Genomic DNA, 26,475 nt, shown 5'->3' with positions numbered 1-26,475 from the left:
TACAGTCTGGCAACCCGAGACTCTTAGACTTGTTCGCAAATGCTGCTTGCATGCGGCATTGTGCCAGCTGGGCCACGTGACTGTTACGCGTGAGTGACTCACGCATACGCATCGGATGCAATCGGTAACATGCATGATAGACATGATCGCCCCAGCCCACTGGCGAGCCCATGGCTCGCGCTGGACCTAAGCTTCAGCATGTATTTTGTCACGCATGGAGTGAGCGATGCGTGGAGATTCACTGAGAATTCAACGAGGAGAGAAGGCAGGGGGGGGTGTTACCACGTGATGACGGCCTGTCCATGTGCGCAACGTGGGGCCATCAGGCATGCAAAGCCGAACAGCCAAAAAAACAATCTCAGAGGTACTGGAGGATCAGTACATTTAGAGATATCTTTGGTTGTTCTCCCTTTGTAACCTGTAGCGGTCATCTCAGAGACGTCCGAAGGGTGCAATCCGTCCGGAGGATGCTGCAGGCTAAGGGTGTCAACCTGCTGTTGGGCAACGCACCCAGGCTGTGCAGGATCCATGGTCCAGGTATGATAAGTTTCAGAATCGTATCGGAGCATCACTGTTCTGGTTTGTTGTTTGCCAGAGTGCTCAGTCTGCCACTCGATGCTCTACCAATGTGTCAGAATGGTCTGATGGAGTGGCCTGTTGCCTTGCAGTATCCAAATATGTGCCATCGAGGCTTACAGCAGCTTACAGCAGTGGATGCACCGCTTTCCGAAACTTGTCACGGACAGGTGAGACGAGCAGCTGCATAATCGTTATTGGGACACAGTCCTGAAAATAAATCACAGAAGTATTCTCAAGATGGACACTTCTTCCGTGCAGAATGTAGACGATCAAGAGGAAGGAGGTTGCATGCTGTAGCTGCCGAAGCCCAAACTGTCTCCAGGGAAGGTAAGCCCAAGCAAAAGAACGGAAATGACCTCTTGTCAGAAAGATCATGCAGGGTTCTGCGAGAACTATTCTACTTGTCTATAATTGAGCCTCAATCAAATTTTGGCTTGCTGCGCAGATGTCTTGACCAGCCATCCCTTCAACAATGTCACTGAGAACATCTTTGCCAAGATCGGCGCCAACCTCCACAGGCGGCCAGATCATCCGATCTGCATCATCAAGGAGGCCATCTATGCATTCTTTGATGAGCGCCACCCTGGTGTCTTCAACAAATTGGACGACCTGTATCCAGTTGTCACTGCCAAAGCGGTGTGTCCCTCCCCCACCTGTCATTTGCTGACTTCATATGCTTTATTGCTATGAGCTTGACCAAGAAAAGGGAGAAGGGAGAGTTCGCTGGTCTCATGCGTGTCCTGTCTGTGGCGACGCTTCTCCATACAGATGTGGAGTGAGTGATATGGTCCTGTCATGCTGCACTCAGAACTGAGCAGTTTTGTGTGTTGTGTGGCACAGAACTTTGATGAGGTCCTTGTGCCAGCCGATCATGTGTCAAGGAGTCCCAATGACACCTACTACATAGACACAGACACAGTACTGCGGTGTCACACCTCTGCTCACCAGGCAGAGACTCTTAGAAAGGGCGAGCGAGCTTTCCTAGTCACAGGTGAGCGTGCCTGTGCATGCCTGAGAAGCATTTCATGCCTGTGCACTTTTGTAGACACTAGCTTAGAGTGCAAATCTGTGAGGTGGGGGCATGCCCTGTGCTTCAAAGGCAGAATGAACTCTGATATGTGCCGGTTCTTACTGCAGGTGACGTGTACAGGCGAGATTCCATTGACCAGTCTCACTACCCAGTTTTCCACCAGATGGAGGGTGAGAGCTTTCATGCACCAAGATTGTCATCATGCTTGTCTCACAAGATTATTTTCGTGCATGCATTGAGCTTGAATGGGAGATGTTGCTTCTTTGCTGCGTTTGAGAGTGGCTCTGCTTTGACTCAGGTGTGAAGGTGCTGGATCGATCACAGTACAGCGATGCAGCGGGAGGAACCAAGGTGGCAGAGCAGGAGCTCAAAGAGACCCTCGAAGCCCTTGCAGCACACCTCTTTGGGACCGGCATTGAGGTCAGTCATTTGTGGGGACCGTGTCTGAGTAGCATCAGTCGAAATGGACGGCATCTGCTTCAACGCAGTTCCAAGTCTGTGTGGAGAGCCGAAAGGGGAACAAAATGAGTGTTTGGGTTTGGCTGTGCAGTGCCGATGGGTGGATGCTTACTTCCCCTTCACGGACCCCTCCTTTGAGCTGGAGATCTTCTTCAATGGGGAATGGCTGGAGGTGCTGGGTTGCGGGTGAGCCAGGACCCTCTTTCTTCTTTGGATCTGTTCTATTTCACCCTGAATCTTCCTAGCACTAGGCTGCCAAGCTGCAACTCAGTCCATTGCCCAAATCAAGGATCCGCTGTGCTGAGGGGACGGTCATCTTTCCGCAAAGTTGTGCCCTGCCCTCAGCTGGATCTGTTGCATGCAGGGTGATGGAGCAGCAGATTCTGGATGTGAATGGCTGCGCGGGGGAGAAGGCCTGGGCCTTTGGGCTTGGGCTGGAGCGCCTGGCGATGGTGCTCTTTGCCATCCCAGACATCCGCCTGTTCTGGACGTCAGACAAGCGCTTTACCAAGCAGTTCAAGGCCGGCCAGCTCAACGCCAAATTCAAGCCCTACAGCAAGTATCCACCCTGCTTCAAGGTGCGCTTACGGCTCCCCAGGCCTTCAAACTAGAGAGGCGCATACAAAGAGCAAACTCTGCAGCTGCGTTAAGGCACCATTGCATGCATTCACTGAATTTTACACTGCACAGGAATGGCTAGTTTGGGTACCAGTGGTTCTGTGATATTTGGTGGAGATGGGATACGAGTTCTTTGATTTCACTTTGCCATGAAGCAGTATATAGGAGTTACTGTGGAATATATATGCATGTGCACCTGTCGATGCCCAGAAGATTCTGTGTAAACTCGTGGTTATATTGCCCCTGCGTAGGATGTGAGCTTCTGGCTGCCAGAGACCGGCTTCACAGAGAACAATCTGTGCGAGGTTGTGCGAGGGCACGCTGGGGACTTGGTGGAATCAGTCGTGCTGATAGACAGCTTCACACACCCCAAGAAGCAGCGCACTTCCCACTGCTACCGGATCTCCTACCGCTCCATGGACCGCAGCCTGACAGACGAGGAGATCAATGACATCCAGGACAACGTTCGCGGCTCCTTGTCTGACGATCTCAAGGTGGAGCTCAGGTGACAGCATGGGGCAGGGGCAGGGCTCTTGGGAACAGCACTTGATGTTCAGCAGAACTGTTTATTGGGCTATTCGTGGGTCTGCAGTAAGTATCCTAAGGATACACTAGGTAAGGGTGGTCTGTAGCCTTTCTAAAAATGACATATTTGCTTGTAAATTCATATGCTTACAAGGTCTGGGTCGTTTGTTTGCCGAGTAAGTCCAGCCGTCTCAGTTGCCAGAAAATTGCTGCAATCTCTTTATCTCATCGCACTTGAAGAATTTCGCAAGCAAAGCTCCTTCCCCGAGACCCCTGCACACGTCAAAGGCTTCAGCTTCACCACAAGCAGGAGGGAAGCAGGCAGATCTGACACTCAGAAGTTTGCTAAACGCAAGGATCACTGCTGGTTGAGCGTAAATACTTGTGCAGACAATACCTCATAATTATCACTTCGGGAACAGGAGGGTCAAGGCCGACACGCCCGCTGCAATGTAGACCAGGTTCAGCACCACTGTGCCAGCAATAACGAGGTAAAAGATGTTGCTGACGGTGCCGAAGTTGAGCGCCATTGGGGTGCCTGCGAGCAAATTAGAAGGACATTTGTGGCCAGAATTCCTCTCATGACGCAGTGAGAACGGTAGGAACCCCCAACTTCATCCAAGACGCCCCAAGTCTTCCTGAACTTGACATTCACTGGCCTCCGAAAGCAGCAGCCTTTGGTTTGCATGGTATTTTCCAGTCAATGCATGCGCAGTACAAGAGTAATGTGAGCAGATACATCACTAAAAGACCGAAAGTACCAACCTTGGATGTGAACTCACAAACAAGTGCTGTCGAAACCCTGGTCGTGGTCTTGACCTCGTCAAAGAAAGATACAGGAGGCAATATAAATAATTAATACAAGTAAATGTTCAATTTCTTCTGCATTCCCAAGCGTGTTCTTATTGCCGATGCACCTTCTCGTTCAAGTCTCGTTTCGGTGAACTGGAAGCCAAGATTGGCTTCTCGTGAGGTTTCGGAGCTTACTTTGGAGAATATGAGTTTCACGTCGAGCAGCTCCTACTAAAAATTTTCCAGAATAGCGTGAGTCATCTCTAAGCACTGTATGCTTTGAAAATAAGGAGACTGTAGTGCAAATTCTTGGAGGGCGCTTGCTCATGATCAACCTGATCCCCATGCTATACTGCATAGTAAGGCGTAAAGAGTGATCAGACAGATCTTAGTAACCCAAAATGGCATCAGATACATCCCTGATTCTCATCCGAAACCAAGACAACGTATATGTGACGGGGACCCAGATGGAGCCTTGTGCCATCTTGCTGGCTGGCAGCAAAATTGTTGGCCTCTTGGACATGGAGCAGGTGAAAGTTCAGACCTTCGATTATGTTCGGAGGTCTCCCTAATGGTTTTCACGATCGCCTGATCAGTAGAGCTGGCTTCACACGAAGTCGACTGAAGTGCTAAAGCTGAGCATTGAACCAAATGTAGCTTGACCATTCGGTCAACGGCGTAAGTACCGATGAATATTGCAGTCAGCTGCATGGATTGGGTTGCAGGCCGACCGCATTGAAAGCCTGGCCTGCGAGGTCGTTAATGCTGCAGGGTGCATCATAGTGCCTGGGCTCGTGGACCTCCATGTCCACCTCATTGGGGGAGGTGGCGAGGCAGGGCCGGCATCAAGGACACCAGAGTGCCAGCTCAGCGAGCTGTTGGACGCCGGCATCACAACTGTGGTCGGAGTGCTGGGCACAGACTGCGTTTCGCGCAGGCAGGCAAGCCACCTGCCAATGACTTTTTGGTGCATGACCTGCTTTAGCGTTTGATGCGCCAAATCCTCCTCCCTCAAGAGCTAGGGCCAAACTGTGGCAGTACCTTCGACGTCTCGCATCTAGCAGGATTGAGGTCCCTGTTCTCAGTACTGGCAGACAATTATAATCAGTTACATGCAGAATGGTTGATGAGCATCGCTGATTTTATATGATCAGGTCTTACTGAAGAACCCACGCTGCACAGTAGAAATCCCTGGTACAGATGTTTGCAATGCTGTGCAGGAGGCTCTTGTGGCCAAATGCAGAGCGCTGAATGCGGAGGGCATAACAGCGTACCATTGGGCCGGGTCTTACCGAGTACCACCCGCCACCGTGCTCGGCAGCATCCAGCAGGACATGTGCTTCATTGAGAGCTGCGTGGGCGTCGGCGAGATCGCCATCTCTGACCACAGATCCAGCGCACACACTCCGCAGGAGCTTGCGCGGATTGCCAGGTCAGAAGCTGCAAAACATTGGCAGATGTCAGGCAGAAAGGAAGGGGATATGTCAAAGTAAGCCAGAGAACAGTGTTTCCTGCTCCCCCAAAGCAGAATGCAGAATGTAGTGAGGATGAAGATGTAGGATGCTTGCTGTCATTCGCAAGCCCCCGCCGCAAGCCCCAGACAGCTCATTTTCACAAGAGGGTGTACAGGTCATCAAGGATGACAGAGATGCAAGCCCTCTGAGATTGCCGTTCGCTCTCCCCCTCAGAATTCTTCCCGGACTGATGATGAGCATAGGAATGTAGGCAATGTGCGAGGAGAAGAAATAAGAAATCAGCGAACTCAGAATTGCTGATGTGACTGCAGTGAGGCGCGAGTGGGGGGTATGCTCAGCGGCAAGGCAGGCCTGGTGCACATACACACAGGCGCTGGGTCTACAATGCTGGAGCCCCTGAGACAGGCGCTGGCTGTCAGCGATGTGCCAATAACCCAGTTCCTGCCAACGCACATGGACCGTAACGGCTACCTCCTGCAAGATGGCCTCAAGTGGATGGAAGAGGGCGGCTGCATAGACTTCACTGCGGGTGACAATGTGATTAACAATCTGCCCTACTTTTGGGGCTGACCTGAACGTCTGTAGGACCCTGCCAATCCCTGATCTAGATGCCTTGCTGAGCTGTGAGGGAGTAGTAAAAACTCATCTGGAGAAGTGTCGTCCCTGACCCTTGTTGAGCATCAGGTGTTTGTGGACTTCTGAGGAGATGTGACTGTTACTTAGGCAAGGCGCTGGCTTCACCAACACTGTACTCTTTGATGCTGCATGCAGGCAAGAGTTTTTGTGACTGCAATTTTGACTTCAACGGAGCACTTCCTCCCCAGCTGCTCAGTGTCGTCTGATGCGTGTGGATCGCTGCCAGTCTTTGACGAGAAGGGAAAGCTCTTGGAGTACAAGGTCACTATTTATGCCTTTCTCTCCTTTGCGGTGCTTGGCACAACGTTGTGAACTTCATAATCAAGAAGTGTCTTTATCCTTCTGCATTGACAAAGTGACGATATTGACAAGCTGACCAGGCCAGGCTGAAGTGCTCGTTTACAAGCAATGCAGGCAGCCTATGGTTGGCCGTACACGTTTGTTATGAAAGAATGGTGCGAAAGTCAAGCTTGCTTCGATATGCAGGTGGCAGAGCCAAAGGAGTTGCTACAGTGCCTGCAATACTTGATCAGGATCGATCAGAAGCCCATGCGCAAGGTGCTTCCACTGTTCACAGAGAACCCAGCACGGCGCCTTAAGCTCCACAACAAGGGCAAGGTGCACCCCAGCCTCCTTGAAATTCTAGTAGTGCTGATAGAGGTTGCAGCCACCAAGACAGCTTTGAATCAGAAATTCATGAGGGGGTGGGAAATACTGCTTTGATATCATCCGACGAGGGAACACCACAATGGCGGCACTAGAGTACCCTTCGATGTGAATGAGATGGACAAGGATTCTTTCCTGTTGCCGGCATCGTCCAGCGCTTGACAATGACTAACATCCATCGCAGCTTGCGCGGAGAGAGATCATTGCTAAGGAAATTACAGGGCAATACCGTCAAATTTCTGACATGAACGGGCATGTAGACCTTTGTTGCGCCGCTCTTGCAGATTGCTGTGGGCATGGATGCCGATCTGTTGCTGCTGGATTCGGAGACGCTGGAGCTGCACTCAGTGTTTGCTCGCGGGCAGCTGGTGAAGACCCCTGAGTGGACCCGAGGTGGTGCCTTTGAGAGGGGCCCCAACATCCGCCCATACGTGCTGCCAACAGACTGACCCACTGGATACCTTAGCGGCAGATCTGTACATCGGCTGCAGCTTTGCTTTGCCTGGAAGCAAATTTAAGTGCAATAGGCACAGAGGCCTCCTGTGCCCATCTGCGTGCAGTGCCATCGGCCAAGGCAACATGCAATCTTGTCACAGAAAAGCTGCTAATCCCGTCTGATTCAAGTTCGGAAATACTCTTACAATGAGTTCCGTTTATATTGCAGCAAGAATGCTACATTAACATTCCTGAGTCCTGCCACAAGCACCCAGGCTCTCTGCATTACTGAGGCTGTGCAAGTGCAACCAGTTTGACAGCCCATTCATGGCCAGAAAAAGCAAATGGCCCAACGTTGTCACAGATTGGAAAGCTGTCCAATTGATTTGAACAGGTCACACGCCTATATAAACTGATCAAGAAATTTCTGCAGATGTAATTGCAACATCAAGAACACTGGGACATCAGCCTGACTTGATCAAAGCTCCTCAAGACACAGAGCGACCGCTTGCACGCCTCCTCCAGCTTTGGTACCTGTGGGATGATTTGCAGGGCATCCCTGGCAATCTCTGCCATCACATCTGGATTGTTGCTCTTCACCTCATAGTCATTCTTCCAGGAAATGGCATCGGCCAGTGCTCCACCCCCGCTGTGCAGGTTTCATTGAAGTCTTCATGTGTGCTGTGCCCGCCCCAAACGCTCTCAAACCTGCACAGCAGAATCTTATGTTGGCCTAATGTGAATTGTAGTGGCGAGCTGGGTGCTGGCTGTTGCTCGAGTTCTCATAGATGAGAGGTTGTGAGGTGAATGCCTTGAGTCTTCCATCAGCTTTTGAGCGTGGACATTCTCTTGGAAGTCATACATGGTGACAAGAACTGCACGGCAGACATCCTCAACATATTTTGCGGCCCAACAGAGGGCTCCGACTTCTGCAGAGGACTCGAACTCCGCTCTGCACGTTCTAGTTCGATGCTTGTCTGCCTTTTGATCGATTCTTTCTTTCTTGATCTGCATGACGGCTTGGATGTATGAACTCTGTCAACAGGTCCGCTGGATATGCTGTCCTGTACCCAGCTCCTGAGATTACGCTGGAGCGTTTCCTCCTTGCGTGCGGATAATGGCAACGATTCTTCAATACTGCGATGACAATGTGTTCAAAATGGTGAAATGAATTCTTGAGATACTATTGCTCAAATATGGCGAGGGAAGGTCCCTTTCTAGACGATCGACAACGCCATAGAACGAGCCTTTCCAAAGCGATGCTAAAAAGGATATGGACGATATGCACGAATGACGTGTTGCTCTCTTCCTGGAAAAAACCAGCTATGAAAGCATTATTGAGGACATATAATTTTCTCAGAAGCGGAAAGGTTCGAGTGGTCGTGCGCAGCTGAGGGAAGCTGCTGCCCGAAGTCCGGATGGGCAATTTCTCTGGGCAGCTGCTTTCTTGGATGACACAAACCCTGCCTAGCGTGCATCGATATTCAAGCAAATTCACTTTTAAGTTGCATCAATTTCCAGAATCTTCAGGTTATGGGGCATCGGGTTTGAGACATGAGCAGATGGAAGACAACTTCCAAATCCAGGCACTCTTCAGATATACTCCTTTTAGTGAAGATTCACTGAGCTGTTCCTGAGCAAACAACAAGATAACTTAGGACCTTTGCCCAATTCAAGCAAGCTGTTGTGCTCATACAGAGAAGCAACGATGGACTTGCATGTTTGTGGGAAGTATGGCAAGCTTGAGACCATGCCTGACGGCATCCTTGCTAGTTCGCCTGCGCTATCCAGAAACGTGTGCTCCCTTTGTGCTGCGATCGGAACAAATCCCGAGGACCGCTGTGGTGCCATGAGAACGATCATCCAATGCGAGCGGTTGCAAGGGAAGGTGCAGGGAATACTTGACCCGCCTATGTGGGATTCTTCGACCCAAAGTTTGATCGAAAGTGAAAATCACCTCGAGAAAATTGTCAAGGTGAGTACACTCTTAAGATTACACGCTGCGCAATGTCCTTGATATCCCTAAATTCTTCTTACCCGTGCTTGAATGACAAGGACTGTCTCTCTTTTTGCCAAATGCTTCGTGCTGCCTGCAGTGCCTGGTGAATCTCTTCAAGATCTGCCTTCTCAGCGACACCATCCTCCCCAGGCTGAGAGAAGACATCAAGCCTGCTCTTGGCACAGACATGATATTGATCCAGGAGATAAGTTCAGGTAAGTGCGAGCTCATATGGTAGAATTCCAACCCCAAAGGTGTTTGCCATTGCCCCCTCCTGGCTTTCAATATGATGGCAGTGGTGCATCTAGTGAGGGTATCTTGGCGCCATGTGATGCCGCACATCAGAGCTGCAACACAGGAATATGAAGAACAAATATACAGCTGCACACTGTCTATGCACGGAATGCATGCCAGACCACAGCATGCTATCTCATGGACTGCTTTTCGCCTGCTGCAGCATACCGCAACCCAGGCAGCGATGACAGATTCTACGACTCAAGGATCCAGGGAAGGATAGGGGAGCAGGCAGCCCATGTGACAAGCCCGGTGCAGCTGCTGGGATCTCTAACGATAGTGTGGGGATGCATGCACCACGGCACAATCCACGGAGTTGCCGCCGTGGCACTCACTGCTCTGAAGGCCCTTGACAGTCGCCGCGAGCACTGGGATGTCGAATTGCAGAGGTGCGCACACCACTTTGCCTGTTTGCTGCACTTTTCTGGAGCATGTAGGCACTAATTTGAGGCTATAATTGCGAAGGCAATTTCCCCGTGCATTGTGATTGTGTGGCCCGATTGCATCATCACAGTCACAGACATAATGACAGTCACAAGCACATGCTGTGTGATCTCAGGCTCGGCCTATCTGCAGACGGTGTGGAAAAGGTCCTGCGCATGGCCCTCACAGTGCCGCTCTCTACCAGCAATTTGCCAACCCCGGATCAGCGCAAGGTTGATGCAATGAGCTCCAACATCAAAAGGATGAAGGCCATAGACCTCACCGGCACCTGGAGCTGTTTAAGCGCTGTTAATTACTGCAAGAAGCACAACCAGGACCCTGAGCAGACCTTGCAGGTGACGTTGCCCCTGCATGCACACTGATGTACTCTTTACCATGCCTGCATTACTATATTGCCAGTACAAGAGACCTGCTTGCTGCTGATGTTGATTCCATCTGCACCTGCACCTCTGCCCTTGCTGTTCGAGAGGCTGCAGTGTTGGGGCTGCAACACTCAGCGCTCTTTCGTAGAATTCGCAGGCATGGCGGGTCAATGCATGACTCTTTGCCTCGGAGATTCTCAAGATGAGTATGACGGTTATGGCAGGAGATTCTGCCGGCGCTGGAGGCAGCTGTGGAGCAGAAGCATGACCTCAACACCTGCTTTCTGCTGTGGATGTACTGCAATCTCATGCTGCGCATTGGCAGCCGCGCGGAGCGCATCATAACAGTATCTGAATTCCTGGCACAGGTCAAAAAGGTGCGTAAGGCAAATGCTGGACCCCTCTCGCTTGCGCCTTGAGTCAGCCTCTGCTGGAAGCCCCAATTCTGAAGATAATGCTGAATTTGAAGTGCCCATATTTAGGGAGACTGTGCTTTGGATATTTAGACATGGGTGTGCCACAAGCGCAGCATAAAGTGCACTCAACTGTCCATCTGCATTCCTCCTTTAGGTTGCCCCTTGCGCTGATGAAGCCTGGAACCAGGAGACAAGACTCTGTGATCCCAAAGATATGACCTTGACCTTGAGACTGCTGAGCAGACAAGGAGGGTCAAGGCGCGGCTGGACAGCTGGGGCGAGTTTTGCTGCACAAACACAGCCGGCTGGTCGCCTGTGCAGAGCGCTCCACTAGCAACAAGGAAAACCTACTGGCCTACCCTGGGAGTGGCACTGCGCTTCAAGGAAGCCATCAAGCGCGACCCTGCCTTTGCCGACACTGAGCTCCCAGCCTTTACTGAGCTGGAGCTGATTGAGGCATGCGCAACTGTCAGGTGAAGCATTCTACTGGCTCCTGTTGTAACATTTGCAATTCTGATCATGCATTGTAATATTTGTAGCTGCCGATCTTGCTAGAGGAGGTGTGACAGATAACAATGAGCTGCATTGGTCGAGGGGTGCACTCTGATCAGCATGGTTATCCTATCCCGAGCAAATGACGTAATGCATTCAGGGATCCTTCTGCTGTGTTGCTTGCACATGACGGGGCTTAAATCCGAAGGGTGCTGGTGCTTTCTTCAGCAGGTGTCACCAGTGCCTGGAGCTGCGCAACGAGCTGCTCCGGTGCATGGGCTGCGGGCAGGTCAAGTACTGCTCCAAGGAGTGCCAGAAGAAGCACTGGCTGAGCGGGCACAAGCAGCAATGCATCACAGCAGCATCACAGAGGCCCCAGGAAGGACAATGAGGGAGCTGCACTATGGTAGGAGGTTAATTGCTGGGCAGAGCACAGCATGCAAGCCCGAATGAGACTGTAGCCACAGTGCTTGAAATTATATGTACCACATGGGTTGCCAGTTGACTTCAATTGTCCACTGTGTGCATGATGGTTTGCTGCGGGGATGCGGAACTCCTGAGGAGGACTCAGACTGATGCAATCAGCAAGTTTGACATGCTGTTGGTGGGAAAATTGCCAATCAAAGGTATGCCGGAGGGGACTTCTTGAGAGATTGCCGCAAATGTGCGGGCTCCTAGCCCTTCAAGCTGAAGCAAGCGTTTGAATGATAGTAATAAAATTTATGTAATCGGCAACTTGATTTTTTCCAGTACTGCTGAGAGGGCCAGAAAGCACAAGGCCTACCTCCATTAGAATTGACGGACGCATTTCTGCAGGGCCACCATATTGCATCATCTCAGACAGTTTGGATTCATTGAGGGCACAGATTGCTTCTTGCTGTACCAGTGCACAGGCAAATTTCAGGTCAGGTAATTTTGTGAAGGACGAATCAAGCAGTAATATATTCAGGAAACTGAGAGAAGCCACTGCCCGTTGTGAGGTAATTTGATCAGTAATCTCTGCGCAGATGAATTCTTGGAGGACCCAAATTCTGCCCCTCAATTTGCCAAAATCAGCGTCACTTCTGAAGTCTTGCGTGCCTTCCAGCTCCTTTCTCTCTCGGCTGTGAGATAGAATCGGAAACACGAAAGACATTCTCGCGTACTGAATACACGGTTACTAAGTTCTGCTTGGGCTAGATTGATATACATGGCAGCGCTCCTTCCAAAGACACTGTCTCACATATAGCCGCTCTGTTGTGAGCGAGTATGGCCTTCCACACTTGTGGAAAGTACAGCAGGCATGGTGTTGCGCTGGGAGACGGAGAAGTGTGCTCGTTTTGTGCCGCCATCGCCACTAGACCTGAAGAGCGGTGTGGTACAATGAAGATTATCATTGAAAGCGAGCAGCTGCAGATGGACGTGCTGGAAACACTGTCCACAACATCAAGTCTCGTGAAAACTGAAGCCGAGTATCTGAAGTTTCTGGAGGTAGCTCAATAGTAGATCACAAGATTGATCAGTGTCTTATCGGGCAGTCCGACCTGATTGACTGATATTCAGTATCGGCTTGCATGGCGGACTTAAATGGACTGGTGTCAGCTTCGTCTTAACCTTGACTGCGTTTTGGAAAGCTGAACTCTGTTCTGCCTGCAGTGCCTGGCAAAGCTTCACAAGGTCTGTCTTCTCAACGACACCATCCAGCCCCGGCTCCACTCTGAGATACGGATCACTGTCAGCAATCAGGTTGCGGAGAGGCCACAGCACTTTGCAGGTGCGCCAGTCCAATATTCTCCGCAGCCTTTTAGGATGTCTTGCGCATGCCATCCCTATGGATGCTTTGCACTTAAATGCATGACAATGCCTCTGCCAGAGGCCGGGCAGCTGAGGAGTAACTTCAAGCAGCAGATTGCCTCATCTCTGGCAGTGTGCACGGTATAAAGTGCCAATGTGATTTCCTTAGCTGTCTGCGGTTCTCGATGTGTGTCTGATGGGCGATTACTGGCATGTGCAGCGTACGAGAACCCAGGAGAGGATAACAGATACTATGATCTAAGCAGCTGCGACCGCATTGCACATCAAGCTGCGCAGGTGACCGGTCCGATGCAGCTGCTGGCAGCACTGCCTTTCATGTGGGCAGGAATCCAGGTTGGCAGCTTCCCCGCCTATGGAACCTGGGCGCAGACCGCCCTGACAGCCCTCCTGGTCAATCGCGACGAATGGGAGCCTACCCTACAGAGGTGTGCTCCACTTCTGCTCAAGCTTTTGTGGGAGCTGATGAGGAACGAGAATAGACGAGCTCGCTCAACAAGACATGCATTTCCATAATGATGCTAATCAGGTCACTGCCTGCTGCTGATGACAGCAGGCAGACGGTGAGGGGCGGGACCTTTGCATGGTCCTTACTGTGGGCAAGGCAGCCAGTCTCTTCTGGTCACCACCCAGAAGAGATCAATCAGTTTATTAAAATGATTGTCCGTGTTTTGAGCAGGCTTGGGCTGTCATTGGACAACGTGGAGATGGTACTGCGCTATGGGCTGACAATGGCTCTTGAGGCGAGTGAGGCCTCAGGCAACTTGACACCGGAGGACCGGCCCAGCTTCCTTGCAACGAGCCACCGGAACATGCAGAGGATGAAGGAGATAGACTCCACAAGCGCCTGGAGCTGTGTCTGTGCTGCCAAGGTCTGGTGGAGTGTCACTGGCAAGCCTCAACGGGTCATACAGGCGTGCTCCTCTTGTGATGACCGGACACCGTATCAGGAGCCCGTGTCCACCTATCTGTTAGCATGTGGTGGCGATGCTGTAGTGCTAGGCATACTAGCATGAGCTGCTGAGAAGCAAAAGAGTGCCTTGGCCGCATGCAGCAACAAGCCTGCATGGAATGGTTTGCAGCCGTCTGTTTGGGAAGGCAGACTCTGAGTTCCCGGCTCCCTTGGTGTCTATCAGTCTTTCTGCCCTTGCACATTTGAGGTGCAACATGGCCCATTTGGAAGCTCATGTGCGCTGTGATCATGCATGGGGTGAAGTGATCCCCCGTGGCAGTGACTTGCATGGTGAGGTGGGCAGCTGTCATGGTGCAGGAAATACTGCCGGCGCTGACGGCTGGCCTGCAGCAGCAGAAACATGACCTGAAAGCATGCCCACTGCAGTTCATGTACTGCTACAACCTGCTGCTGCAGGGGAGTCGCGGTTTCAACAGGGTCACAGTGCACGACTTTCTGGGGCATGTTGGTATGGTGAGTCACCAACTGACTCACCGAACTGATCTCCAAGCTAGGCACAGGTCAGCATGGCAGTGGCATTGGCATGCATGCCGGGCATTGCCGAGTGGTTCAGATCAGCAGAGGTGACATGCATGCGTCTGCTTTTGGTTGAAGCATCCGCACATGCGAGAGCTCTTCAGCCTGAAGGCAACGAACACGATTCCCATGAAACAAAATGTTTTGCTCACCAGGCGAACAGGATCAAGGCGCGGCTGGACAGCTGGGGAGAGTTCCGCTGCCCAGAGACAGGCGGATGGTCACCAGTGGAGAGCATTCCTCTGGCAAAGCATGACACCTTCTGGGGCACTCTGGCAGTGGCTGAGCGCTTCAAGAGAGTCCTCAAGCGCTGGCCTGCATTTGCCAACAGCCGGCTGCCGGAATACACTGCCAAGGACTTACGCATAGAGCGTGAAAACATCAGGTGAAGTGCCCTGCTTGTATTGTGATGCCACGCATCATAGTCACCACACGCGGCAGCCTCCGAGTCTCTGGTCACCAGGTGTCATTCAAGGGAGGTCTCGCTGTGGGTACTGCACTGCTGGATTCTGTTGGCCAACATTGCAAACTAGCCCTTGTTGTCGTGGGAAAGCCAAGCGAACACAGGCCTGCTCATCGGGTGAGGGGTTCATAACCTGATCAGTAGCCAAAGGCCAAGTGTTGTCTTGTCACGTTGCTGATGTGCTCTCAAAGCATGCCCACTATTGGGACTCTGACAGAGAAAGCATTGAATACAGTTTGAGCAGATGTTACGTCACCAGCTCTGCAGATCGTGAGAAATACCGAGCATGCAAATATGGCGCCACTATTTGACCCAGTGCATTTCTGTGCAGGTGTCACCTGTGCCATGAGCTGAGCGACATCGTGGTGTGGTGTGGAGGATGCGAGCAGGTTCAGTACTGCTCCGAGGACTGCCGCAATCTGCACTGGGAAGATGTGCACAGCCAGGATTGCAATGCAGCCACTTAGAATGTTCATCAACAAAAACCTAAATCAAAAAAATGCAGACACCGGGGCAGAGCAAGCAACTGAATATAGGAGATTGGGCTGCCTTGGAAGTTAGTGATAAGTGAGACCCTGTTGCTCAGCTGCTTCCGGGGGTAGGGAGATTTTTGATTCTCTACCTTGTGTGGCTACCGTAGGGGGATATGGGTGATCTGGGTGTTGTGCCTACTAAAAGACTTTTGATCAATGAAGCAATTTTCTTCAGAAATGCTGCTGAGCGGGAGGCTTTAGAGGCTCCAGAGCTGCAGCTCATGGTGATTGTTTCTTCGAAGAAACAATCACCAGGAATTCCTGGACAGAGACAATATTGAGTGTTTGGTACGATTCTGGAAGCTTCAGCAATTGGTTCTGATTGAATTTGTGACTTACTGATCCGAGTAGACCGTCACACTTGCAAAAACTCATCGAAAGCCAGGCAGGCAAGTCTGCACCACTATGATGCCAAGAGCACTTTTGAGTAAGAATTTGAACACCCGCGAATCGTGTTTTACTTGTCAGGATTCTTGAGAGTGACAAGAAGCAGGGGTCATTGGAGTATAACGCCAGTGAATCGATAGGAGGGGAGAAAGATGTTTGATCGTGCGAAGCTAAGGGAAGCTGCTGCCCAATTGTGCATGGGCAGTCCATCTGAGCTACTGCTTTCTTGGATGACCCAAACGTTATAACCCTGCGATCTTGCGTCTGGCTTTTATCTGCACACTTGAGTCAGAAGCCATTCTCTATTGGTATCCTCAGCACATGAAACAGACTGATCTGCTGAGTTCCAAAATTTGCAATATTAGGACAACGTCGGATTCTTAAGCTGTCCTATTCAGATGGATCTCTAATATTTCCCTAAGCAGATTAGAGGACTGTTTCGTTCCCAAAGACCTTCTTCCAGACACCAATCATCTCCGAGATCTACACTCGCGGCCTCATAAATCAGAGATGGATCCACATATGTGCTGGAAGTGTAGCAGACCTACGAGTTTTGCAGACTCAAGGGAACTGTGTTCGTATTGCGCCGCCATCACCACTTGTCCTGAAAAATGTTGTGGTGCAATGAATTTTCGAAAATGGTCATTGACGGCGAGCAGTTGCAGACGGAGATCTTCGAAATGCTGGACGCAACACCAAGCATCGTTGGAAGTGAGTCCCAATTGGTTGCAACTAGCAAGATCCTGCAGGTGCTTTTACGATCTGTCCCCAATTGGTGACTTTCAGTCTGCTTGATCTCTCGATATTTGGCTTGCTATGTGATGGCGAAGATTGCTCATATGCAATGTGTCCGCCAGGAATGCTGGCGCTAATGTTATAACAGCCGATCTTATTTCCAGATTTTTTTAAACATATATTTGTGCTGTCTGCAGTACTGGCCAAAATCTTCAAGCTCTGCCTTATGTGCGATACCATATGCGATGCATCCACTTTGTTTACGGTAACATTAAACAAAAGCCTTGGGCCAGCTGTCTCGCCATCTAGGCTCTCCTGCTTCAAACTTCTTTGCCAACACATATCCACGGTCCCTAGCGTCCCCTAATCCGAGGGCGCTAGGGACCGTGCATATGTGTGCCAAGCCGCACTAGCCCACATGGCGGTGCCTCCCCAATCTATTCCGATGAGGGTTTACACCATACGCTTGCCAGTTTTGACACTGCACTCACACCCACACCAGTGACGTGACTGATGATATAATGATCCGCATGATGTATATGCTGGTCAATTAACAGCCTCATGATGATACTCCAGATGTAAATAAAGGCAGGGACAGGCTGTCCCCGATGGACACTGCCACCAACCAGCAGTTAAATGGTGGGCATCAGAAAAGAATGAGTGCAGCTGAGAGAACAATATGTCAATGGTGAGTACCTCCCGGGCCTGCGACCTCAATCAGGGCTCTTATCCCGCATCGAAACCGACTGTTTACAATCTGATGTAGGACACTTGCATACACAAAGACTCAGCTTCGCGACCCTGATATCACCGGTCTCTCCAATGTCACGAGAAAAACAGTAGATGTGAACAGCATGCACATGCAGCAATGACTCATGAGTGATCACCAGTTGTGGAGAAGTCTGAGATGCTACAAGCTGATGGCGGCAGTGCCTGGAGAGTAGGGATTTCTGCTGCGGCCGTCAGGTTTCGACAGGATAGCGATTCGATACTACAAGGGATCCTTGCGTGAAGCGAATGGTTTTCTAGTTTCATTCGTTCGCAGCAAGTGACCAATTCAATTAACGGAGTGAGCCAGCAGACCGGGGTTGCCCCGATACGACGGTGTGGCTGTTGTACCCATTGTGGGGAATGGCCCTTGTCACAAGGGTGAGGATGATATAGATTTAGATGGGTGGCCTTGAGCCAGAGCGAGGAAATGAGGAAGGATAATGAGGAAGCTGCCGCCGGCGGACGCCATTCCAGCGAAATGACTAGATATAGTGCCACGGCTGCCGCAAAGTTTCCCGGCAAGCACATTTTTCATGGACAGCGGGGGGGTTGGAGGGGCGCAGCCCCCCAAGGAGGCAATATTGTCAAGAGTAATGTCAATGTCTCATCACACTACATTCCACTATAAACGTCGTTAGGGGGACCCATGCGCAGTGCGCAGCGCGTGCCTTTCCTGGCCAAGCTCCTTCAGCGCCGCACCAGCCACCACTGCTGCAATTTACACTGCAGGCAAGCTTTGCTACTCTAGCCAAGCCTTATCCATCTGCGTATTGCCGCGTGCACAGCGGGGGTTTGGGGGGTGGCGCAGCCTCCCAGCTAAGCTGTGCGCTGCCTCACCACCTCTCCAGTAATTGCAAAAATTTATAAATACTACATATCTACACACTGCATGCCATGCAGTGCACATTATGATGCATATATAGGCACCACAGGGATCCATCATGCCTTTGCACTTATAGCTTCCCCGCAAGCAACTTACCTGAGGCTACCTGCGCGCACGGCGGGGGGTCTGGGGGGGCGCAGCCCCCCCAAGAAAGCCAATTGAAATGTGGCATGGTATAGGGACCAGTCCTTATAGTACTTGCCATCACCGCACGCTCCGCCGCCGAGAGCCGCCTGTGGCAGCGGGGGGTTTGGGGGTGCGCAGCCGTGCCACTTTGATAGTGGAGTCTTGCCGATCGTGATGGATGAGCACATTGCAAGGGATGGCATGTCATCCCGAGAACGTTGCAAGCATGGGCACCGTGGGATGACCCATTTCCACATCATCAGAGCTTCCACTGACGGCTCACATACTTGCCCATGAGTGCCCCAGGAGCACCCCCAAGCAAAAATAAAACCAAAAAAGAGGATGCCTCGCTGCGGGGACTCGAACCCCGGTCCCAAGAGTGAGAGTCTTGTATCCTAACCACCTAGACTACAGCGAGTCACTTGATGGTGGGCATGTCGTTAGTACTATCCATATAGCGGCCGTCGTGCCTGAGCAGCAGCGTCATGGATTTCACAACCCCAAAAGAAGGTTCAGATACGTTTTTTGAAACATTTGATAGGTGCCCATGTCGTTAGAAACTCATGATATAAAGCAGGCAGAATCTAGGTGGACTAGTACAACATCGTGGCTAGCCTGAGCTGAACAACATCTGGTGGTACAGTGATCTGTGGCGATCATCCCACAATATGGACATCCTGTGTGGCAGATGTAATTAGTACATCACCAAAGAGAGGCACCAGGGCACCAATGAAACATGAAAGCACCTAGGTGTCGGGGACCCGAGATGAACATGCCGGGCTGCGCGCTTGTTTCCTAGCGGGGCCTTGTTGGCACAGTAGGCGCTCCTCGTGCCCTTAATCTGTTGTATCCATACCGTAAAACGGCGTTCTTGAGGAATCTATCGTCCCTTTGTAAAGTCATGGTGGCCTTGGAAGCATCGGTATTGGAGCGAGCCAGCGGCGCTCAGCAACTGCTGTTACTGTTGCTGTGCATCTACGTGACCTGGAAGGTGATATATCCGTTACGTGTGAGAGAAACAGCTACGATCATCTGTCTGCATCCTGTCAGATGAGCACATGCCCACTCACAGCACAAACAGGTGGCCCCCAGTGGCAAGCAGGGAGGACCCATCAAGTACCCACTGGTTCTACACCTGCAGGTGGCCCGTGCCCGGCAGCGCAGAGCGCTGCAGGCAGCCGACGCCCGCGCTGCGGGCGCGGCCGCGGCTGCCGCCGCGGCCGTGGCCGCCACGAGCGAGTGCTTCACTGCCGAGTGGGTCAACCATCTGCTGCGTGCCGTGTGGCCCACCAGCCTGGAGCCCAAGATTGCTGCCAAGCTGCGCACCAGCCTCGATGTGAGCCTCTTCACCCTTCTCTCACAGAGGCATGCCGAGAGTCTTGTCCAAGCAGAGTTCATTGCACTTCCAAGAAAGGGCGGGCAAAAGGGTGCGTGCATCCAGAAGCTGCAGCTTGAAGTGGAGCAAAAGCCTCCTCCTTGCTGTCAACAGCAATGGGGCTTGTTGGGCCACCCCTGCTTGCGAGACAGCACTACATGTCTTCTTGTGAGGAATGCCCGCAACCCAACAAGAAACCTTCCCTTGTCCTGCGCAGGCAGCCTTTGCGAAGATCCTGAAGGAGGGCGGCCACAAGGGCCCTTTGAAGTATGTTGAGGGCATCCGCGTGGAGCGCATCAGCCTGGGCCGCCAGCCGCCGGCGCTGCGATCTGTGCGCGTGCAGAGCAGCCCAGCCAAAAATACGCTTCAGCTGGATTTTGGCATCGGCTTCGCGCCCGCTGAGGGCTTCAGCGTCGTGGTGAGTGGCCCTGTTCTTCCCTGAGAAAATGGAGGGTGCATACTGTTATAGGGTGCTCTGCCTCGAGGATATCTGGACATCTCTCTGGTCACGGCCAGAGGATCACATGTAGGGGACATGTAGGGGACCCCTGAGCACAAGTCCCCAGTGATTCTCCCCATCTGTACAGTAGGCAGAGCAATCATGCCTGGACAAGCTATGGAAGATGATTGCCGTGTCCGTGAAGGAAATTCCCCGAGCACAAAGTACTCAGGGATGTATCGTTGGGGATCTTGTTTGTCGCTGGCACCGGCTCTTGTGGGAGGTGCAGGTGAATTGCCGTTGTCTTTGCTGCTTTGATAGATCATCAGGTACAGTGCCGTTCCTTGAAGGCACTGCCCGGCCAAATATGGCCAGGCCGACTGGGAGGCCAAACCAGGTTGCCTGTTCTTGTGACATGATTGGCGAGCTGTGTCATTGCCTTCGCAGCTGGCAGTGCTGGTGCGCCCGGCCAGGATGCTGCCGGCAATGACCGCGCATGTGGAGGTGGCAAACCTGTCGCTGACCGGCCGCTGCCGGCTGGCGCTGACTCTGGCGCCAGATAAGGCGCCGGGGGTCGAGGGATTCACAGTGTCATTCACCCAGGCGCCGGCCATCGATTTTGACTTTGTGCCCTTTGGGCTGCCCATCGGAGAGCTGCCATACGTCCTTGACTTGCTCAAGGTGGGTGCTGACAGCAGAACAAGCCACTTGCAGGATGCATGCACGGACACTGGAGCCTTGAACAATCGTATGACCCCCTTGAAAGTGACGCATTTCTGTTGTCCCCTGCTCAAGCACGCCGATGTAAACTTCCCACTGCCAATAATCTGCCCAAAGCCTGCTTGCGGGTTACAGAGGAAGCTGCTCTGTACTCAAGATTGCGCTGAACAGGACCAGCTACAAGCGAAGCTGAATGCCAAGATGGTGGAGCCGAATCGCATGAGCATCACAGTTGGTCAGAACAGAGCGGCAGAGCAGTCGGGGCAGATTCCAAAAAGCACTGAGGAGGACTCCTCAGTCCCTTTGCCAACACCAACGGCCAATGTGGCAGCTGCACCGACAATTGCAAGACGAAGCTGGGTGGCATGGCGCCCATGGGGGGCACAAGAACACGTTGTGGAAATGAGTGCAGCGGAGGTGGACATACAGATTGGTGAAAAGCAGCAGGCAGATGAGTTCACACCTCTCAGGACAGCGATGCAGGGAAAGGATCATGGCAGGGAGGATGAAGGGAAACCGCTTGATCCAATGCAGGCGTTCACAGTATTTGACAACGGGGCCTTCATGGAGAGCTTGCGCCCCTCAGACAGCAATGAGGGTGACTCAACCTTTAAGCAGAATGTCCACCAGCATGTGGTGCGTGTGACGGCAGCATGCGGTACTGCACCTCCAGACGTTCCACTTGAAGCGGCCCATGCCAATGAGGCAACCATCAAAGCGATTCATGGCACTGCTCCGCTGCCAGAAGTAGCGCGAGACAGAACCACAGTTCCCAATGGACACGGCCCCAGCGCAACAGAAGAATCTGCCGGTCCAATGGGAGACCACCGCAGCCAATCCTTGCAAGGAATCTCTATTAAGGAGGCCAGCATCATCATCGTGTCAGAGGACGACTACATTGTGGCGAGGCAAGAGGAGAGTGAGCCTATAAGAGGGGAAGGGGATGCCAGCCTGGCAGCAGTCAAAGCCCTGTCTGATGCACGAGCCAGCCTGGAGGCCTTGCAGAAGCGGGTGGCGGCTGAGAGGCTGCGAGCTCTGGTGGAAGGGGCGCCGTTCTTAGTGCATGACGCCTCGGGAGCAAAAGGGCAGTTTTTATGCTATAGGTACGGCCGCAGAAGTTGCTTCTCTATTGTCTCAAGCAATTCTGATCGTGTCATTCCACACAGCTGCTTCCATTCATGCAGCTGTGTGGAGTTTCTGTGAAGTGCTTCATCAGTGCATTCATACAGCACTTGTATCACCACTTGGCCTGTGGCCATGGATAAGCTGGTCTTCCGAAGACAATGGTTCAGAGAGATACAAGCAAATTACATGCATGTGTGTGACTGTGCAGCCAGTCACAGAAGGCCCTTCTCTGGGCGGATGACAAAGTTGCCACCGGAGAAGAAGGCACAGCACAAGCGCTGCACCTTGGCGGACACTGTAGAGTGACAGCTGGCACGGCAGAGTTTCCCCAGCAACTTGCTGGTACGCTTTGATGTCAATTTTTTCTTGATTCTGCTGCCTGTGCCTTGCCTAGATTCTTAAACAATTCCAACAGCTGTATGGCAGGCAGTTGTACGTCCTTTTATGCATGTGAATTACGCTTGGAGTGTGCGAGACAATACATAGCAGACTGGATTTTCTTCTGAATTAAGGTGTACTGGTTCAACTCTGCATAATGATATGACACGTGTGCAGGAAAATCGCCCCCATGGAGGCGCCTGTGGAGGAGCAGCAGTGGAATCACAGCAAATCTGCCAAAGGCACCGGCCGATGATGCGCGCTCATTTTCAGTGACATCCTTGGAGGGCACCGAAAATTTGCATGTTGAGCTGCCCAAGCGTGGCAATGGGCGCTCTAGGAGGGAGTGGATGGATGCAATCTCAGATGTGATTGCCTCTGCAGCTACTGCAGGCTGAGAACGCACACCCTTGTCATTCTGGTCTGTCAGTTTTGCAAGAAAGCGTCTGATTTGCGCGAAGCTTATGTCCCCACGACTGGTGATTGTATGAATTTGCTCAAGGGCTTTGACAATGATTCACCACGTACAAGGTGATTGCCTTGCGCATAGGTGAACCAGAACTGCACAGCACAACTTTTAGGTGTGAAAGCCAATATTCAATATCAACAGCTGCCAATGACCTTCCTCTGCATCCGTTTTGGCCATGTTTCTCACGCTGAGAGACACCATCTGACGTTTCACGAGCACTCAAAACCTCCTGTCAAAACAGCAACGACGTAACCATCATCAAGCCTCGACCTGTGCAGCCTGCTTGGGGATCTCGATCCGCTGCGGCTGCTCTGGAAGCGTCTGGTAGATCGGCAGGGCGGCCGAAGTTGCCGTCTTCACATGCAGCGCCTGGGCAGCAACACCAATTGGAGTACCATTCAGCTGTCGATGCAAACATCTTCTTCGCTTCTTATCTACCCTTAGCAATATGCTCTACGCTCAACTGCAGCATGCTTGGCTGCCTAGACATTGCCACATTCTCCCTACAATTTGCCATCCTTTGAACGAGTCCACTGGAAGTGATAAATAGCTCAGAAAGTCAGCAGGCATGCATGCAACATACGCAGGAGGAATTTGGAGGGGAGGCTGCACCTGCACATTGTTCCACTTCTTGGGGATGTGCGGAAGCGCCCCCTTGATTGCTTCCACAATGTTCTCTGTGCACTGCTCTGCTGAGAACGAGCTCCGCGCCACCCTGGCAGCCAGACAACAATCCCCTCACTCTCAATTTCCTCCTCTTTAGAAATGCCAACAATGATTAACACGTTAAAAATTGCCTGACAAGCTTTCAAAGGATAGAGTGCAGCAGCCCACCTGATGTTGATGCATGTGCCGCCGGTGTGATGCATGTAGGTGGCCTCGGTCGCCTTGCGCACTTGCCTGGCCCAGTCCTTGCCCGTGAGATCCACTGGGATAGGCTGCTTCTTCTTCTTGAAGAATGTCTTGCCTGCAGTCACCAGGCTTGCCTCATGCTTCGCCTACTGAACGCAGCAGCTATCCATTGCGATGCAGGGACCTGGAATGTTAAAGGAGCCATGCAGCCGCAGGCCAAAGTATTGGATGAGCTTTGCTCCAGCCCAACCCGCCAAGGAACTTGGCAGACCGGAGCGCTGCATTGGAAATCAAGACACTTTTGCGCTGAGGCGCTTTCTGCAGGGCATGTACCACTGCTGCAAAGTACGGTTGGTTGCCCGCACGAGAGCGCTGAAACACTCACCGAGCAGCTTGGGCAGCGAGGGCAGCACGCGCTCGTCTGCCAGGAAGAGGTCGTAGGCGGTGCACAGCGCGCGCTTTGCCTCGGCTGACTCGTACTTTGTGCGCAGCTTTGAGACCCCCACCACCTTGGATACCTTGGCAAGTTTCTCCTCCTTCACCCTCTGCTTGGCTGCCTTATGCCCCTCACCTGCAGCACATGGTTGCCTTGACATTCGCATGGATCCACACCGCTTTCTTTATGCGCCATAAACCTTTCTTACATACACAGATGGAACGCAATCATCTGCATTATGTACGGATCAACTCAGAACTGCTCACAGCGACTGCAGGAAAGGGAGAAATTCTGCAGAAGATTCTTCAAAGTGCTAGTGTCGTTGTGTTCTACCGTGAGCACCCGAGGAAGTACAGCTCTCACACCTTTGTGATCCTTGACAATCAGGCACACCTCTGCTCCATCGAAATCATACAATGAGTGCGGCAGCGGTCTGCGCACCACAGCAATGTAAGGGCACATCACACACAGCCAGCAGAGGAGTCCGCTCGTGACTTCCTTACACAGTCCCGGCATTAAACAAAGATGATTGCCGCCAAGACCTACAATCTGAGTGGCTTGTCCTTTCGAGCCTCCTGCGGTGTCTTTTTCAGAGCTATGATCTGCGCAAGCACAAGTGCCTAGTCAGAAGCTTGCGCCGTCAGCCTGATCTCAGTCCTTTTTTGCCATTGATTTGCCAGCACTCCACGAACACATCGAAGGAGTTTTCCATGGAGTTATAACGTAGAGCTAACTACCAGGTACAGCAACTCCTCCTCTTCAAGCAGCTCATTAGCTTTTGCCTGCTGCTTTTCGACATGCTTTAGGAGAGCTGCAACTGCTTTCCTGATCTGATCTTCTTGTAGACCAGGGGTTGTTGACATTGTGCGATTAAGCTATTCGATTCACACTGATGTGTTCAAGGCCGTCAACGTTTTCCTAGTACTGCTTATATCGAAAGCGATTCTTGATGCGGGAGTCAATCAAGTTCCCTGGACAATAACTTTCGGAGGAACTTTTTTAATCTAATTGATGTGATTCAAAATTCTGTATCGCTAAAGCTCACGCCTGTTCAATAGTAAGCAAAGGGTGCGATCTTGCCCACCGGCGTATAGCAACCACAACGGACAGACACCTATATGCAATATGATCACGTTTAGCGTTATGTTGGTGGTACCAGCTGTGGGATCGGTTTCTCTTTCGACCAGACGGCTGCTTGCAGCAGTGTCGGAATGCAATAAGAGTTAGTAATGGATTTTCGGCAATCAAGGGGTTGAAACCCGTCAATGCCCCTCAAACCCTGAATTGTAACCGTGCGTTATACATTCTTTCTTGAGCGGCGACGCTCTACAGACCCACGCGATCCACTGAAGGGCAGCAAGTATCGTGTGCTCAAAGAACCTTTCGATCCGGGAGAAACTGTTGGCATCGACTTACAGTGCACGTCTCCGGAGTCACCTTAGAGGTTTGCCTCTAAGGGAAGAGTGGAGGTCTTCAGGAAATCTCTACAGGAAAAGTCTTTATTGTGGCCCTCGAGCCGTAGCACCTTTAATAAAGTCGTCGCCGATGGCCTCGAGAGAGGACACCGGATATGAGCAAGATCATGCCACTGGCAGACCTGCCTCTGAGATATGCTCGTGACTTGCTATTAGAGGCTTACATGTCAAAAACTGTAAAAAAACATCTCTGAAAACTACAGAGTGGCACTTTGATGCTTTGACTGACGATGGCTTAATGTATGCACGCAGGCTTGGATGCCTTCAGAACGATCGGCCCTGATCTTGCCTCAGGAGGTTTGGGAGTTGGTGGCCAGCCACTTCACTCTCAAGGAATGGGCAGGAGTCTCTGGTACTTGCAGGGCAATGTTTCTTATCCAGACAAAAAGCATCACATCCGATGAGAGTCCCCTGCAGGTGTGACTGTTCCAGAGCTTACTAGATTGAAAGCCCAAAAGCGGCCGATGTGCTCATTTCGAGCCAGCAAGCGGTAAGTGCATGATGATTACACGCCTCATGGATTTGCTGACCACCTTGGGCGCTGCCGCAGGGATCAATTGGCTCTCCAGGAGGTGGAACAGATTGCAAGTAATGAACTTTGGCGAGATCAATCTCAGACGTGCCCAAGTACTGGCAATCTTGGTCCAATACAGCAACAGCAAGCCGACACAGGTTCAAGACCTGAGTTTGACCATTAGAAGAGAAGTGCGTGTTGCCGCCGGGCTTGGTGCTCACAGATATGGAGGGGTTGCGATCTTTGCAGATCTGGGGTGGTAGATGGGCAGACTTTCCGCCGCTGATGCAGC

General features: G+C 51.8%; 6 protein-coding genes and 1 non-coding gene across 7 annotated transcripts; 4 read left to right on the top strand and 3 right to left on the bottom strand.

Annotated features, from left to right (window-relative positions):
- Positions 1-467: 467 nt before the first annotated feature.
- Positions 468-3,362, top strand: COCSUDRAFT_52075 (phenylalanyl-tRNA synthetase; the record flags this gene model as incomplete). Its single annotated transcript, XM_005651599.1, has 8 exons — positions 468-537; positions 1,025-1,215; positions 1,420-1,570; positions 1,717-1,779; positions 1,908-2,029; positions 2,160-2,254; positions 2,433-2,646; positions 2,938-3,362. 8 exons carry the CDS (start codon positions 468-470, stop codon positions 3,193-3,195), a joined length of 1,164 nt encoding a protein of 387 aa, XP_005651656.1. The 3' UTR covers positions 3,196-3,362.
- Positions 3,363-4,524: 1,162 nt separating this feature from the next.
- Positions 4,525-7,229, top strand: COCSUDRAFT_55135 (beta-aspartyl peptidase; the record flags this gene model as incomplete). The annotated part of the gene is made up of 7 exons (XM_005651598.1): positions 4,525-4,533; positions 4,729-4,905; positions 5,224-5,435; positions 5,790-6,015; positions 6,250-6,375; positions 6,601-6,732; positions 7,065-7,229. 7 exons carry the CDS (start codon positions 4,525-4,527, stop codon positions 7,227-7,229), a joined length of 1,047 nt encoding a protein of 348 aa, XP_005651655.1.
- Positions 7,230-8,923: 1,694 nt separating this feature from the next.
- Positions 8,924-15,432, top strand: COCSUDRAFT_38864 (hypothetical protein; the record flags this gene model as incomplete). The annotated part of the gene is made up of 13 exons (XM_005651597.1): positions 8,924-9,010; positions 9,312-9,429; positions 9,672-9,897; positions 10,068-10,287; positions 10,539-10,691; positions 10,974-11,203; positions 11,454-11,511; positions 12,858-12,975; positions 13,216-13,441; positions 13,693-13,885; positions 14,284-14,439; positions 14,658-14,887; positions 15,297-15,432. The coding sequence occupies 13 exons, from the start codon at positions 8,924-8,926 to the stop codon at positions 15,430-15,432; spliced, it is 2,151 nt and encodes a 716-aa protein (XP_005651654.1).
- A 2,593-nt stretch (positions 15,433-18,025) lies between these two features.
- Positions 18,026-18,588, bottom strand: COCSUDRAFT_55132 (hypothetical protein; the record flags this gene model as incomplete). Its single annotated transcript, XM_005651596.1, has 2 exons — positions 18,026-18,102; positions 18,381-18,588. The coding sequence occupies 2 exons, from the start codon at positions 18,586-18,588 to the stop codon at positions 18,026-18,028; spliced, it is 285 nt and encodes a 94-aa protein (XP_005651653.1).
- A 157-nt stretch (positions 18,589-18,745) lies between these two features.
- Positions 18,746-18,818, bottom strand: COCSUDRAFT_t1. Its single transcript has one exon. It is a non-coding gene; the product is annotated as a tRNA-Glu (tRNA).
- A 483-nt stretch (positions 18,819-19,301) lies between these two features.
- COCSUDRAFT_55131 (hypothetical protein) lies at positions 19,302-22,835 on the top strand (the record flags this gene model as incomplete). The annotated part of the gene is made up of 7 exons (XM_005651595.1): positions 19,302-19,391; positions 19,542-19,736; positions 19,993-20,193; positions 20,662-20,895; positions 21,106-22,037; positions 22,268-22,401; positions 22,615-22,835. The coding sequence occupies 7 exons, from the start codon at positions 19,302-19,304 to the stop codon at positions 22,833-22,835; spliced, it is 2,007 nt and encodes a 668-aa protein (XP_005651652.1).
- Positions 22,836-23,164: 329 nt separating this feature from the next.
- On the bottom strand, positions 23,165-25,057 carry COCSUDRAFT_11270 (ribosomal protein L1; the record flags this gene model as incomplete). The annotated part of the gene is made up of 7 exons (XM_005651594.1): positions 23,165-23,275; positions 23,519-23,621; positions 23,741-23,873; positions 24,144-24,329; positions 24,560-24,627; positions 24,741-24,796; positions 24,929-25,057. The coding sequence occupies 7 exons, from the start codon at positions 25,055-25,057 to the stop codon at positions 23,165-23,167; spliced, it is 786 nt and encodes a 261-aa protein (XP_005651651.1).
- Positions 25,058-26,475: the final 1,418 nt, after the last annotated feature.

Source organism: Coccomyxa subellipsoidea, assembly GCF_000258705.1.
Source record: "Coccomyxa subellipsoidea C-169, whole genome shotgun sequence".
NCBI classification, from domain to species: domain Eukaryota; kingdom Viridiplantae; phylum Chlorophyta; class Trebouxiophyceae; family Coccomyxaceae; genus Coccomyxa; species Coccomyxa subellipsoidea.
Note: the sequence above shows the minus strand (reverse complement) of the source record. Positions and strands in the feature narration are given on the sequence as shown.